This window comes from Corvus moneduloides, chromosome 5 (assembly GCF_009650955.1).
Source record: "Corvus moneduloides isolate bCorMon1 chromosome 5, bCorMon1.pri, whole genome shotgun sequence".
NCBI lineage: Eukaryota > Metazoa > Chordata > Aves > Passeriformes > Corvidae > Corvus > Corvus moneduloides.
Genome location: NC_045480.1, coordinates 30,108,275 through 30,124,396, shown reverse-complemented (window position 1 = coordinate 30,124,396; position 16,122 = coordinate 30,108,275). Strand labels below are relative to the sequence as shown.

General features: G+C 39.4%; 1 protein-coding gene across 1 annotated transcript in view; it reads right to left on the bottom strand.

Annotated features, from left to right (window-relative positions):
• MICU3 (mitochondrial calcium uptake family member 3) overlaps window positions 1–15,513 on the bottom strand; it is a 54,039-nt gene extending 38,526 nt beyond the window's left edge. The window contains exons 1-2 of the mRNA XM_032108572.1: window positions 15,363–15,513; window positions 2,768–2,921 (exon numbers count right to left, since the gene is read on the bottom strand). Coding sequence (XP_031964463.1) covers window positions 2,768–2,816 — 49 coding nt within the window. The 5' untranslated portion in view covers window positions 2,817–2,921; window positions 15,363–15,513. The remainder of the gene's footprint in view (window positions 1–2,767; window positions 2,922–15,362) is intronic.
• Between the last annotated feature and the right edge of the window lie 609 nt (window positions 15,514–16,122).

The window sequence follows — 16,122 nt, the reverse complement described above, 5'->3', positions numbered from 1 at the left end:
GTAAAAGTTCGCAACAAGACAGTTGACAGATCCCACTCTAATTATGGTGGAGTTATATCAAACAATGTCATAACATAAGCTAACAGATTTTCATAAGCTTTTCAGTTTAATTTTTTAAATAAAATCCCCTAAAACAACCTCATTTGCCATATAAATTGATATATATTTAGGCCTATCATAAAGAACTTGGAGAACAAATATATCTAATTTTCCAGTCAGATAATTTGCCAGTCTCATATATTATATACATATTTTCTATCTAGGCAAGTCAGTGAAGATTTATGCGCATATATATATATATATATATATATACACACTTCTTGCAGCTCAGTATTAGGCTAAATTAACCATAGTTAGCACTGAGGCGAACAAAATATACTTCCTCTTCTCTTACTTTGCTTTCTAAACGTATAAACACATACTCAGATTATAAAATGTATCAAGAATGACTCTTAAAAATAATATATGTTCTCAAATGAAAGCCTGCACCATAAAGGCAGAAGCAAGTTAATTATAGCATTTATTTTATATTTTTTTGTAATAACTGCCTGGAGTAAAAAGTTACATTTTATAAAAGAAAACATACCCTTACCATATTAGTTAGTGTTTAATCAAAAAAGGAAGTGAACACCCTCTTGACTTTTGTAGGGTTTACATGATTTCCAAAGTAAATCAATCACAATAGACGCATTCACTCCATCACAAATCTCATTCAGGTCTAGTATTATTAGCTTTTCTATAAAGCAGACATAAAGAGCTTCTATTATTATGCTTCAAAGGGTATTTTTGCTTTTTGACAAAACTCAAGACCTTTCTAGTCTTCATTCATAAAAACCCCAGGTATATGTTCTTTTTTTATTATGCAAAATATAGGTGGTCTAGTATGTCAGCCTGAATGGACCTGATTATATACAACTCACAAGTTATTTATAAAATGACCTCAAAAATAAAAAATAAAATGTTTAAAATGTATTAATAGAAAAATTCCTTCCTTAAATGTACTACCTTCAACAGAGCAAGACAGACAATTGACTTGCCCAAGGAGACAAAGCGGTACTTTGGCAATGCTGCAGTACAAAGTTTAAAATTACCATAGTCAGAGATGAGAAGCTGGAAGTTGTAATCTGTGCTGTTACTATTTCAGCTATTACTTCCTATTTATCAGCCTTCTGTCCCAATGTCCCAGTCAGTAAGACCTGCACTGGAATGAAGTCATCCACTTAGTTATAATCCTTTAAAATAATTATGTAATCTCTGATACCAGTCTAAAAATCTAAAAGACATCCAGGTTAGTTTCGCTTTTGGTCTCAGAGGTGAACTGGATGAACAGAAAAGATTTTAATAGAAACAAGGTTTGCTACACTGAACTCAGAAGGGTGCCTGACTCTTCAACTCCAGATCTCCTTTGCCATGAGATAAACAAAATGTACTTATGAGCTTGTTTTTAAAATCTGAATACTTGCTTTGTGAGAAGAGGAAGCAGAAATTTCATTAGCATGGAAAAATTTTAATAGCAAACCACACATATAGTGTGGTCTAGCCAATCAAACTGTCATAAAATGGAGTTAAACCAAAATGTTTTAATGATGTCCAGTATATATAGCACAAATGCTTCACGAGCATACACAGTGAAACCCAACTCCACAGAAACAAAAAAGGGAAGAACTGAAGGTCTGAGCAGATATAAAGCACTGATGTGTATTTGTATTAACTTGTGTGATAAGCAATCTGCTTCCTCTCTTTTAACTGCAAAGCAAAAAAAAAAAAAAGAGATTTGCTTTCTAGTACGAGTTTCAAAGTTTTGCAAGTTTTCACCATCTAAGCTCTATCTTCTGCCTTCACTATTACAGTGAGATTATATCTTTATTCAAATGTTACAGAAGTTTTGATCACTGATGTGCCATGGCTGAATTCTTTCCTCTTGTTTCATTACTGTTAAGAGAACAAAGGGGAAAAAATCCAACATCTGCACTGAACTTTAAGCTTCTTCTGCCTGCTTTAGCACTGCTTTTGACTGCTCTCTATAGTAACTTTGTGGTGTAGACTTAAGAAAGGAAAACCTAAGGTGAGTGATTCTACATGTAACACCGGAGCAAAGATACTCCCATTCCCCAGAAGTCGTGTACTGCTACCAATGAACTGCAAACCTGAGGGCCAGGAAATCAAACTAAAGCAGAAAGGGATCACCTTACTGTTTAGTCACTCTTTGACACTTAAAGCAAAGATTTTACAATAAATGACCTAATAAAAGTTGATAGTTATTTTTTTTATTAATTAACACATAGTACTAACACTGGCAATGTTTAAGTGTAGAAAGCTGATCCCCTGGGGGACTGAAACTCTTACTCAAAGCATGTTTTTAGAAAGCCATTATATAGTTATATATGTTATCTTAAGTCTTTTAGAGAATGCATATGTTGCCTGCTTACAGAGAAACTATACAGAAGAGGAAGCAAGACTTTTACAGCAATGCAGGCCTGCTCAGAAAGAAACTGTGTCAGTGCAATGGCACAAATTAACTTGCCATCTTTCATAACTGTTGAGCTGTTTGCAACCTTTAAGACAAGAATGTTGAACTAGCATACAGATGTTTACAATCGAGGAACAATCAGGATGGTATGCATTTGAACACAATTAAAAATAAAATTCTGGAAGATGCTTTTTACTACAATCAGAAACAGAAGTAGGAATCAAAAACAAATAGGAAAATAACATGCACCACAGACGTTTTCCTTAGCAGTTTTAGCATTATAAAATTCCTGCTTACGTTTGGGTTCATCACTCGTAACAGCCTGAATGAAGTCATATGGAGTCATGTATAGCTGTCCTTCATATTCTAGACTGGCAAACCTACGAAACCGTTGCTCCCGCGGAGTTGCGTAAAGGTGTAAATCTTCAAGGTCTAATCTGTTTTCTGTAACCTGCAAAGATAAAAGGACATGTTTTAATCTATGAAAAAGGTTATGATTTACAATTGCCATAAAGGAACTAGCTATAAAAGTGCTAATTCATAAAGTCAAACACATCCTAATATTTTTGTGTGGTAAGAGCTGAAACTACAATTGGGATTTCACTTCTATCATTTTCAGTCTTCTACAACTTTAGCAACAAATCTTTGTGCATTGAACTTGGTAGTACTACCCAACCTCAGGAAAAAAAAATTTTAAAAAGAGAACTTCAGTTCCTGAATCATAGAAGGGGCAACTTTAACTCAAGGAAGTCTTCATAACTTCAGCAGGCAGACTTCAAACAACTCTGCGAAAACTATTTCATTTTTCTGATATTTCCAGAAGAGAACAGAGTAATACTTTTTCTATATTGCTTCTTAGTATAGAGTGCAGCTGTTGATAGTAATAGGCAAAAGACCTCCATAATATACTCCAGCATAAAGCTACCATATTTGAGGGAACTGAAGAAGAGACGAGCATAATTGTAATTCCCCAGAGTTACAAAAGTATAATATGGCATTAAGTTCACATACCATGAGAGTTTATGTCAGGAGTTCCTGGTATGTTTCCCATCCAGCCGATTTACACATAAACTTGGTAATACAAAACTGTAAATGTCCTAAATTCTCACATCTTTCTGTTACACTGTCAAACCTTTAACAGAAAATATGCTACTGCTATCTGAAAACTCTTTTTAGCCCATAATGAGGCAAGCTCCTCTGTGGAATCATTATCTTGAAGAAAATGTAAGTATCAACATTTTTCAGAGACAAAAAAACCAAACCCCAACTGTTTCCTAGAAGGAAGAGCAATCATACAGGTAACTTCTCCCATTACGTTAAAATAGGAATGCAGCATCTTATAAATGAAATATCCCAACTTGCTTAGTATTCCTGTCATTTCATACAGTATTCCTAAAATTCTTCATCTATCTAAGGAACACATTAAGTCAATTAATACTATGTTTTCTTTTAATAACTAAGAAAACAGACAAATGCACTTTTTCAGAGGCATCTAAACCCAAACATAAGTTGGAAGATGTTTGCAGTGGCTGTCCACTGAGACAACTGTCCTCAAATACAAACAGAAACTGGTTTTCCAAAACCCTTCTAAGAATAGATTACAGATTTCAGCAATTAGAAGCAAATTTATATTGAGCAGTCAAAGATCTGGGCTCACTTTTCTTCAGCTTTGCAAACATCCTTAAAAAAAAAAAACATTGGTGAGACTGATGCAGTCAAACAAAATTTTATGGCCTCAGTTGTAACTAGGAGATTAAATTAGATTTGTCTTATAGAAGCATCAAAAATGAATGTGCCTAAAAGAGATAAAACACTTTCTATGTGGAAAAAAAATGATGATGTTTTACAGGGGAGTCTTACTACTTAATACCTTATCTAGGACATTTTAGCCAGCCTTCTATAAGGACAAAACATGATTGACTGTGTATTTCTCTTTCTGGACCGTCTCTAGTACTTTCAAAATCATTGCTCCATGTGTATATGTGTGAAAATGTTTCAACAGACGAACCTCTCATAGAAAGATTAAGAGAAAGGCTTATACTATAATTTAGTTTTCAGTAGACTGCTCTACAAATATTCTGCACTTCTGCCTGAGAAGCAGCTCTAAACCATGGCTTCATGTTTTTTTATAATCTTCAAATGATTACCAAATTAAATATGGGGAGAAAAAAATAAAGTCCAACAGCCAGACCCGCAAAGTCATATTAAAGTGACAGAAGCTGAATTCTTTTCTGACATACTCACATGCAAGCCAAAATATTTCTGTCCTATCTCACTGTTTGAATATTTTGGTCTTACTGATCCTTCTGCAGTCCAGTGGCATTCAAGCTATGCCTTCATGTGGGAAGTACACAACTCAGTTGTTTTGACAGAGCTTGTAGTGACAAAACTGATTATCCCTGTATTTGAAGTTTTATAACCTTTTTTTTGATACATATGTTATTTTATCACTACTACAAACATGCTCATGAATACATTCAGGTGGTAAACACAAGTAATAAAGCAATATTTCTGCAAAGTCAATTTTCAGAAAAGAAACAGCTTCAAGGCCATATTACACACACCGTATGTATAATCAATTGTAATCAGTCAAAATCAATCATACGCAATCATGGAAATCTCTAGATAATGTATCTCTCAAATATCATTTTAATTTTGATCACTGTCAGTATTTAGAGAGCATGTTGAGATTCTTTGCTCTCTCAAGGAATTCTCACTGTCTCAGGTACTACCGCTTAATATTTCGCTTGAGACACTCAGAAAAGCATTTGCTAAATTCTCAGACACATATTTCAACACCTTAAGGACTCTATGCTCCTACAAGTATAAAATAACATACTGCAAACATGGAATTTTAAAGACATGCTTAAAATTGATGCATGTCAGTACTCAGGTCTGCAAAGCCTTAATTTCTGCCTAATTTTTCAATCTAGTTTTCCTCTGACTATATAGCAATGTCAGTATTTCATGCTCTGGCTCAAAATCATTGTAACCTGACAGGAACACAGCCTGCCCCCATAAAGAGGAGTACCTCCCTAAAGGCCCAATACCTGCATGCCCTTGCTCCGGTGCTTTATGTTCACTTTTCCAAGAATCAAACTGGATAAGGGAACCAGTCTGACTGAGAACTTTTCTTCTGGTGGTGTTATTTTTAAGTCAGACAGATGCCTGGACCTACGCCCAAAAAAACCAGTTATTTGTTTCAAACCTAGGCCACAGGAACTTACAGATTATGGAAAAGAAAATACCACCTGCTCCAGCAGCAAGCTCCACCTGCTTCAAGTGAGGGAAAACTGTGAACTTAAGCATAATTTTATTCCAAGGAGTAAAAGCACCACTTTATTTTAAACTTGGTGGTTTTATCTGAAATAATTAAAACAACTTATTTCTGCTACTGATCCAATATGAATTTAAATACATGTAACCAAGGCTTAACATGTATTTGATCACTGGTCCATACACGAAATGTCCAAGTAAAAGCAAAGTTTGGCTGCAGAAGACTCCAGGCACACAATTAGCAAACTGACAAATAAAACCATCTTTGGAAATAACATTATTTTTTTTGTCCAAATTTCTTGTCAGAGCTTTACTGCTTCTATTATGCCTAATAATTTATGCAACATACAAACATTTTCTCTTGTATAAAAGCTGCAATTACTGGGAACTAACAAATATTCTAATCTAAAACCAGGACATTCTAAAATATTACCTCAATTTGCACTTCAGGCATTCATTTAAGAAATTCACCTCAACACATAACAATGAAACATGTTCTGTTTTCCCCAACATTTGCAAATGATAATGCAGTGAGGCAGGTGTGAAAATCTTAGTGATAACACCAATTGCTCTTGATTGATTTATTTCATATTTATGCCCATCTTGGGCAGTCTTACTGTATCAATGGGCACATCTCCAGTGATGAAAGGCTGAGAGAGTTGGAATTGTTCAGCCTGGAGAAGACTCCAGGGAGACTTTAGAGCATCCTTCCAGGACCTACAAGGGGCCTGCAAGAGAGCTGGAGAGGAACTTTTTACATGGGCATGTAGAGATGGGACAAAGGGAATGGCTTTAAACTGAAAGAGGGTAGAGTAAGATTTGATGCTAGGAAGAAATTCTTTACTGTGAAGAAAAGAATGGTGGTCAGACCCTGGCACACGTTTCCCAGAGAAGCTGTGGATGCCCTGGAAGTGTTCCAGGCCAGGTTGGATGGGGCTTTGAGCAACCTGGTCTAGTGGAAGGTGTCCCTGTTCATGGCAGGGGGGTTGGGAACTAGATGATCTTCAAGGTCCCTTCCAAACCAAACCATTCTAAGATTCTTTGAACAAGAGACAGAAAATAGATGTTTAGTACCTCAGGGAAGGTACTATTGGTGAAGAAGTGAACAGGATTCACTAAGTTTCCAATTTCTATTTGAAGTTTCAAGAGCTTATCCAGACTAAATCTCTCTGTGATTACCAACTATTTTCAAAAACTTTCATGAAAGTACATCTTTCTGACAAACAAATGAAGGTAGATCTTTTTATGCTACATTTTTACTAATCCTCTTGGCAATCATGCCTACTAATTAGTGTGATCTTGCATCACATTACAATTCTCTGTCTTTTAAAAAAGACACGGCCATTTCCTTCACACACAAAGTCACAAATCTCCCAAGAACAGTAATACCTTAATTTTAGGCATAGCTGCTTATCTCTGGTTTACCTGCACACACACACTGACCTGCTTCATTAGTAGAAATACAGGGGAAAAAAGTCCAAAGCTAAAACTAAGAATCTAGCTGGTAGATAAACTTTCCATCCTTCCAACTTCACAACTCAAGAAGTAAATGAAAATATGCAAGACTGAAGCTTGCAAGAGTTCACAAACAATGTATTATCTTTTCTCTATTCTCAAAAATTTTTAAGTGTTAACAGTTATAATCTAACAACTTATGGTTATCATGCTTCTGCCCTTCCTCCCTCAAACTCTGGTAGGTACCTTATTGCTCCATATTTCACCCCATCCTCCAGCACCATACTCTTATAGAAGGACTGCAGAGAGCACACAGCACCTTTTTCAGGTGTTTAAATCAGCTGAAGAGAAAAAATTATCTTGGCCTATTTTCCTGCTGTTCCCTAACACAGAACTGCATACACACATACCTAATTCTCCCATGGAGGACATTTCAAAGCTCTTTCTAAAATGGATTAAATAGATTAAACACTTATACACACACCACAATCAGGCAAAGGAAACAGAGGGAAACATTTTTTATTGAAACAAGGCAAGTAAAACTAAATTGAAGACCAAATAGTAATTTGGCAGGTACTTCACTGAAGGGAGAGTATCATTCTTCAATTGTCTGTGCTGTCGTTGTCAATCTATGCTACAAACATATTACAATAGCCTAAAATATCTGGGAAAGGCCTCAGAAGCTTCAAATTTATTACCCAAATGAAAATATGATGATAACGCTTTCTCACTAACATGTTTCAATGACTTAATATAATTACTAAAAAACTCTTTTCTGCAAGTATGGTATTTAAAGAGGGCCACCTAAAGCCCTACTTGTAATAATACCACCACATGTGCCACAAAACAGTAGTCCTTTAGATGAAGGTTTTTGTTATGGACAATCGACATTTTTAAGTCAATCAACTTCGAAAGCATTCCTTGCAGAACCTCTTCAGGGTGACACCGCTCAGTATTTTCTCTCTCTATTCACAGCAAAAACTTGAGTGAAGAAAATCTAGGCTTTTTATCAAGCAAATTCAGAGTTAAAAACCCATTCCCATTTTGGGTTCATCTTTCATGTACCATGTCTATCAATAGAGAGAAGTCAAAATGGCCTGAAAATCTGGTTTTCTTGATGCCTTAGGATTTCCTAGGCATCGTTCTCACCAAAGGTCTCCATGTACTCCTTGAAGTTCCTTGAAGCACAGGCTAATCTCCATTTCTGGTCCCGTGTTCCATGTTCATCTTACTGGCTGTCTTACCTCAGAAACATTTCCTTTCAAAATTTGGCATAACATGAATTAACCTGTATGTCCTTCCAGTGAAACCCATGCAATAACTTTACATTGTCATAACAGAATGCAAGGCCTAACACAGAGCATGAGCCCACAGTTACATCAAAATAGCTAAAATTTTGCCATAGTTATGACCCTGAAGTATCTGCAAATATAAAAAAATGGCAAAGATACGGCTCAAATTCACTGGGAGTAAAGTGCAGAAGATAAAACAGTACCTCATTACTCTTTTTATTAAAAAACACAAAAGAAATGTTCTTTGTCAAGTCTTTTTATTAAAAAACACAAAAGAAATGTTCTTTGTCAAGTGTGAGTCTTGTGTAACATTAGGTCAGTAATTAGTAAGTTTTATTCCGTGACAAAATACCTAGTTTTCCCACAGAGATAAGCTTAAATGCCAGATACAGGATTTTTGGAAATTAAAAATTTGATGCCTACAAGCTCATAAAGCTCTGCAGAAGTAATCTAGTAGAATCCATTATCAAAACCCAGAATAGTACTCCAACTCCCAGATTCTGAGAATATCCACAAAAAATGGAAAATGTTTTACAGAACAAATAGTTCAAAATATACATTCTGTGTGTGCATGTGAGGCAAAAAGCTCCAGCACTATCACATAAAATCTCACAACTTTGCTGTGTTCCAAGTCAAATCAGTGTTCTCTTGCTTTCTCCAACTGAGATAAAGGAGAGTCTATTTTAGTTAAAGAAGCCAACGTTTACTACTAAAGGTACATTTTGCTTGCAGTCAAAAATATGTTTGCTACAGTAGTTTAATCTTTAATTTATTTCAAGTGAATAACTTTCTTTGAATTTTTGCTTGCAAAGTAATCTGTCTTCCATCAATGAGAATCTGTGCAAATTATTAAAATACAAAGGTTTTCAAAGCAATGCTGTTCCTAACTTCCTTCGTTTATATTTGACTTCAGGCTTATTTAATACGCTCCCATGTAGATAAAAGTAGCACAATTCTATTTTCATGCTGGGTGGCCAAAAGGTTAACCGTCAGGTTCCCAGTGTGGGAAAATCCCAAAGTAGACAAAATTGTTTTGATGCTTACTGAAGTTGTATTTCTAGCAGACTACTTAGATGTAGCACAGCTAACAATTCTGTTAGTTGATCCCACTTCACTGAGATAAGGACATTATTATATTAAAGTATTTACAAGCATAGGAAGCTGGAATGTGTTTAAAATGCTGTAAAGAGGGCCACATTCAGGTATAACTCTGTTACAGGAAATCCTTGGGGTAACTAATGTATCAGTCCTTGCATTAGTTTCACACGAGAGCCACTTCGCCTATAGCAGTTCTTCAAGACGCTTTAGTCAGTATGTATATCCAGCTCCGGATGTTCATATGCTTCACTGTATGCAACACTAAAACACACCAGTAGCTGATCTGTCCGTCCCAAACATGTGCCATCCTTTTTTAACATTATGAAGAACACAGAATTAATGATGAAATGTAAACCTTCCTTTTCCTTCAGCATGGCTCTCACTACACCTGGCTGGCAAGCAGTATCCTTCTCAGGATTACGCTGGTAAGGAACTTCACATATGACCAGCCAAAGAGCAAACCATCTTCCTACATTTGGCAACTGACCTACGACATGAAACGCACAATACTTATGAAATAGCATTTGCTGCAAGTGGCTTTTGGAAAAGTGATGCTTATGCATCTTTTGGAACAGCATCCTCTTTGAGCAGGCAGGAGAGTCTCCTCCTGAGGGGAGCTTCCCTTACTTTTTGGAGGTAAAGTAGCGTTCTTCATTTCACAGAGATGGAAACACATGACATAATGCACTTAGAAATGTGCTGCAACAAAAACACTTGAACCATTGAGTATTTTCACAAAGTGGGAGTTTGACAGTACTGCTGAGCTACTAGGAAAAAAACCTTTGGAAACATCTGAGGTATGTAGCTTCTTCCTCCTGGAAATGAATGTGCCTTCAAGAAATGTGATAAAGTACACATTCTGTGTCTGTCTCTCCCTGCCCCTCTTGAAATTCCTAAATCATCTCTGAAGGAAGTGATTCTCAGAGACTATCCCAAAAAAATAAATAGTGGTCTGGAGTTCACTACCTTTACACAATGACAACATAATTACATAAAAGATCTCTTCAGAGTACAAAGAGGCATCATTGGTATTTCCAAGACCATTTTAGTAAGTTTTACTAATGACACTGAACTTCTGGAAGTAAGGAATTTGAAGACAAGTATTACCTCCTCTGAGGAACTGTGTCACTCTGTCAAAGTAACAGTTCTTTCAAAGAGATTCCTGCTCTGCACAACCATCTCCTAGACTTTAAAGGAGCTGTCTGCTAGTGGAGCTGTCCCAGTCTTCACCAAAATCTTCAGACACAAAACTAGCAGCTCTGAGTGCAGAATTTTACTTTGGTTCTGATATGTTCTGTGGCAGCACCCCTGGAATTAAAACTGCTGGTTTATTATAGTGTCCAAGATTTCACTCCAAGTAATCATTATAAAGCCCTTGGGTCCAGAGTTATTTTCAGAAAGCATCTGGGAAAAGGTAATCCTGTAGGGAGCTTAGCTTCATGCTGCTTCTGCAAAAAATCTTACTCTCCATCAGAACACCTCAAATGTTATGCTTGGTCAAGCAAATGTACTTTTGCACTGATCACATGATCTTTGTCTGATCAAATAGTCTGCCACACCACACACCCCATGCTGGTGACACATTTCAGAGCTTACTTGACTTTTACCAAAGAGCATTTTCTTACTCATCTGTACATAAACTCACAAATCTGTTCCTCATCAGGTTTCATACTGTAACGATTTCATAGAACATGGAGACAGACAGACAGACCATTTTGACACACTGTTTCTCTACAAGTCTCAAACACTTTTTTTTCCCAGTTACTCTCAAAAGATGTGCCTCATTTCTGAACCGGTCAAAAAGGTGTCCCATCAACACCTGTGTCATCATCACTATTAGTCCTGGAATCTAAAAGCCCTCTTAAAATTTCTTGGCTCATAAAACCTAGAAGACAAAGTAGTAGGACAAATTAGGACAAAGCAACCAACTATCAAGATATGTATGATAACTCTATATACTTAAATATTCTCTCACTACTGCCAAGCATTATTTCAACTCAGTGACAGAATCTGAAGTCAGCTGTAGGGATATTAACTGGGACTAGCACAATCCTCAAAATACTCTCACAGGCCATATGAACATTATCTGGAAGCAGGTGACCTGCCAGAAAAAAACCCTGTTCTTTGATAGTCAAAAGGTAAACTAGGTTAACCCGTTTTTCAGTGCTTGGGGTATCAGAAAACTATTCTACTGTCCACTGGAGCTGCCTGGATGAAACAAGAAGGCCACTTCACTTATTACACTTTTACAAAAATTCCTCCAAAGAAGTAAGAAGGACGTATAGCTAGCTAGTACTAGGTATTGTACTGATTTTGGCTGGCATAGTTAACTTTCTTCACAGCAGCTGGTACGGTGCTATGCTTTGGATTTGTGACCAAAAGTGTTGATAACACAGAGATGTTTCAGCTATTGCTGAGCAGTGCTGGCACAGTGTCACGGCTCATCCTGCTTCTCACATTGTCCCATCAGTGAGTCATCTGGAGGTGCACAAGAAGCTGGGAGGGAACGCAGCTGGGACAGCTGACCCCAACTTACCAAAGGAAGATTCCATACCACACAATAATTGTGCTTGGTAATAAAAGCTTTGGGGAAGAAAGAGGAAATGGACACACACATTCAGTGTATTTGCCTTCCCAAGTCACCGTTACATGTAATGGAGCCTTGGGAATGGCTGAGCACCTGCCTGCCCACAGGAAGCAGTGAATCAATTCCTTGTTTTGCTTTATTTGCATGACTTATTTTCCTTTGCTTGTGTGGCTTTTGCTCTGCTTGTTAAACTGTCTCTATTTCAACCCACAAGTTTTCTCACTTTTGCACTTCCAAGTCTCTTTCCCATCCCACTGCCGGAAGATGAGGGAGTGGCTGTGTGGTACAAGTGTGGTGCCTGCTGGCCAAGGTTAACCACAATGCTACAGGTGAGACAGCCATAACTACCCTGAATACTCCTGAAATCTCTGAATAGCTGAATACTTTACACTGTGATACTGTTTTCAGTTATAAACACACTATGTCTTAACCTTTAAAAATGAAATTATCCATCATCAATGTTTCAGAATGGATTTTTTTTTAAATTAACACAAAAACTATGGGAGGAGATAGATTTCCCCCCCACAACATCAAAAAATTTAAGACTCTCTGTCAAGTCTATGTTTATACAAGTCCATACATTACAGCTGTCTACATTTTAAAGGAAAGGATTTCAGGTTTTGCAAGGGCTGGTGCCTTTACAGTCAGTACTGGGGTCTTTTTTAGTGGTTATTCTGTCCCCCAGGGATGAGGCAAGAAACATTCAGTGTAATTGCTCCTACCAGCTGCTGTAGATCTCTTTACTAAGATACTGACAGCAGAGACACCACTTCCTGCTTCCAATGATCTCAGTAAATAGCATTTGGGGAAAACATGCTGCTAGAGGAAAGGCTAAGGAAGAAGCACACAAATGAAAATATTCGGATGAAGTAGAAGACTGTGGCTTGGACGAAGGGAGGAAAAAGAAAATGCATTATTTGCTTTGGTGGAATGAAAAGCAGCCTGTCACTGGAAATGAAATGAGGAATTAGGGAAATAGGAAAGTGGGGTAAGGGTAAACCTAGAAAACCCCAGAAAACAGTGCCAGACTTTGTGCATCAGGAATAAAGAAACAACCAAAAGCAGCTGGAGAGGATCCCGAGATACTTGAGCCTCATCATTCTTTGCTGGTCAGTACCTGATAAAACTGTAAAAATATCCTACAAAAACATGCATCACAGTTCCATCAAACTCATCTATACAGAAGCTGCAGGTTATGATTCTCCAATGATTACTCTTAACACACTCTGCAGTAGATCCAAGAGCTCCAACCTTGATCCTAGTAAGACTGACATCTTTATGACTTTTCATGACAGAATTTTCTACTTTCAAAGTTATCAGACATTTTAAACTGTTAAAATCTATTAAAGTTGAAAACTCAGCACTCAAAATTAGGAATTAAAAAAGTTACTGCCACTCAGGCAACACTAATTCAGCCTTCTAATAAAGGATGTTACAATACAATACCATTGTAGAATACCATGAATACCATTGAATGCAATTTGAACACAGTATTTGCAACTTTTTTTCCATCTCTGGAAATGTTTTAGAAATCTGTAGTGAAAGAGTTGGTGCTCATCACAGATCTAGAGAGCAATTACAAATGGATCACAGATAGAGCTCATGGTCAAACTATTCTTGCTGGTTCCCCATCTAGCTCTGGTTTCAAACTACGGTCTTTCCCCACAAGCCATTGGGCAGGACAAGAGTCAATAATAGAAAAAGCACATGAACCCTCTACCTCAGACCAAAAATTCCACAGCTATTTGATCCTCATTTGTAGGGGGCTTCAACTGAAAGGATATTTTTTCAGGAATCCTGAGCACACACACATGCAATTTCAAATCAGTTACATCAATCATTCAAAAATAAAAACCTGGAACATAAAACTAATATTCTCAGATGTCAGTCTGGATTTGGTCCACACAATCTGAACAGACATATTTCAAGTTAATCTTTCAAATTTTCTGCTATGCAAATAGAAAACCAAATTAGAGCCCTTTTCCACACAGAAGAAAGTTGTTTGGCTTCAAGACAGTGTTTGTCTTCAAAAAATAGTTATACACAGGTATTACATTTTATAATTGTTTTTAGTTTTACATTAATTGAAGTATAAACTTAGTCTTTAATTTTCAACCTCAATGCTTTTATAGTGATGCACATGAAAATTCATAATCATACATCCAAGTAAATTCATCGACTTTTCAAAGGTGCAGCAGCAATACTTCCCTTTAAAGAAAACTGACAATTAAGACTGGATAAGTAAAACAGCGTAAACTTCTGTCAAATCAAAACACTATGAAAAACTGAAACAGTTTGTCTTCAGTCCTCTGTGCCACAGTAACATATTCCAGACACAAGACCATGAATAATCAAAAATACTAGATTCAATTTACCTTCACCAAGGATGCTGCCAACAGAATCTGCCTTTCAGCTAATGATGCAGGGCAAAAGGGCTAACAACATTCATACTTAAGGACTAGGCCTCCACTGCAAAAATGTTGATCCTGTTCTCAAAGACAGTATAAAATAAACTTGGTATAGACAAAGTAGGCCATTTGCACCACTGATTTCCAGTCTTAGCAGATGCCACTCTGACAAACTGCCTAATCACAGCTCTCGACATTTTTAAATGAAAAAACCCCAATGCTATCATTACCATATGTTACATAGGCTGTGGTGCAGGAGTTCATCCCTATCACAGCAAACTTCATTTTCCAGGTTAACGACAACTGTTTCTTGCTACCCCTGGTTACTCAACCGGTGTTTTCACTGAATTAGTCCAACTGAACCGTTATTTGTCTCAATACTGTCACTTCTTACGAAGTTCAGTGTAAACCTTTCACTCTACAGGAAATTTCATATTAGAAAGATAATTGTCCTGAGTATAAACCGAAACTCAGGGTTTGCGCTGCCCGGAGCTGTTCCATTTGCAAAACAGCGTCTTCTATTAAAGAAGGATTCGACTAGGACAGCACCACAGGCGAAACGCAGAGTTCACACTGCGACGCGCAGCCAAGGCGCGCCCGTGCCCGCGGCCGCGCTCCGGGGACAGCCCGTCTCTCCCGACGGGTGACAGCTCCCGCTGGGGCCCTGCCTCGCCTCCCGGCCCGGAGCTGGCTCCACGCAGGGTCACCTCTGCGCCCTCCCGGAGAGCCGCCCCTGGCAGAGCCGGTTCCCTGCGAAGAGGCGCGCACACACCTACCGTCACCGTCTCCTTGGCAGCGGCCGCCACGGGGATGGGGAGCAGCGCCCTGGCCCCGCCCGGCTCGGCGGCTGCCGGCTCCCGGGAGGGCTCCCGCCGCCGCTCGGACAGCCGGTACCCCGCGAACCCGGCGAGAGCCGCCCCCGCCGCCGCCCAGCCCAGCTCCCGCCGCCACCGCCGCGGCCCCGCCGCCCCGGCCCCGCCGCCGCCGCCCCACAGCCGCCGGGCCGGCGGAGCGCCGGGCGCGGGCCCCAGGCGGCGGCGCCACCGCAGCAGGGAGCGCAGGGCGGCCATGGCCCCGCTCCGCCCCAGCGCCCGGCGCACCGAGCCCCCGGTGCCGGCAGAAGCCTCGCGAGAAGCGGGGAAGGGGTGGGGAACCGAGCGGGCCCTGCAGTTCCCGCCCCGCCCCGCGCCGCCGCCGGCCCGCCCGCGGGCGCCGCTCCCGGCGCTCGGGACCGGCAGCGGCAGGCAGCGGGATGTGCTGTGCCGGCGGCGCGGCGCGGCCACGGCAGCGGAGATGCGAGGTGGCCAGACCAAACACGAGGAACCGGCACGGACCTGGGTCCGCGCAGCTCAAGCCAGAGTGCCTGGCAGGGTGATGCGTGGGAACTGCCGTGAGCGGGGCAGAGCCGTGCGTGGGCCTCGCTGCAGTTCTGTGCGCACGGAGGGTGCCGCGCGTGTTCAGCATCGTGCTCCAGAGCCTTACCCCGTCAGTGCATGACCTTGTTCCCGGGGGTGTGTGCCGCACGATGCCGTGATG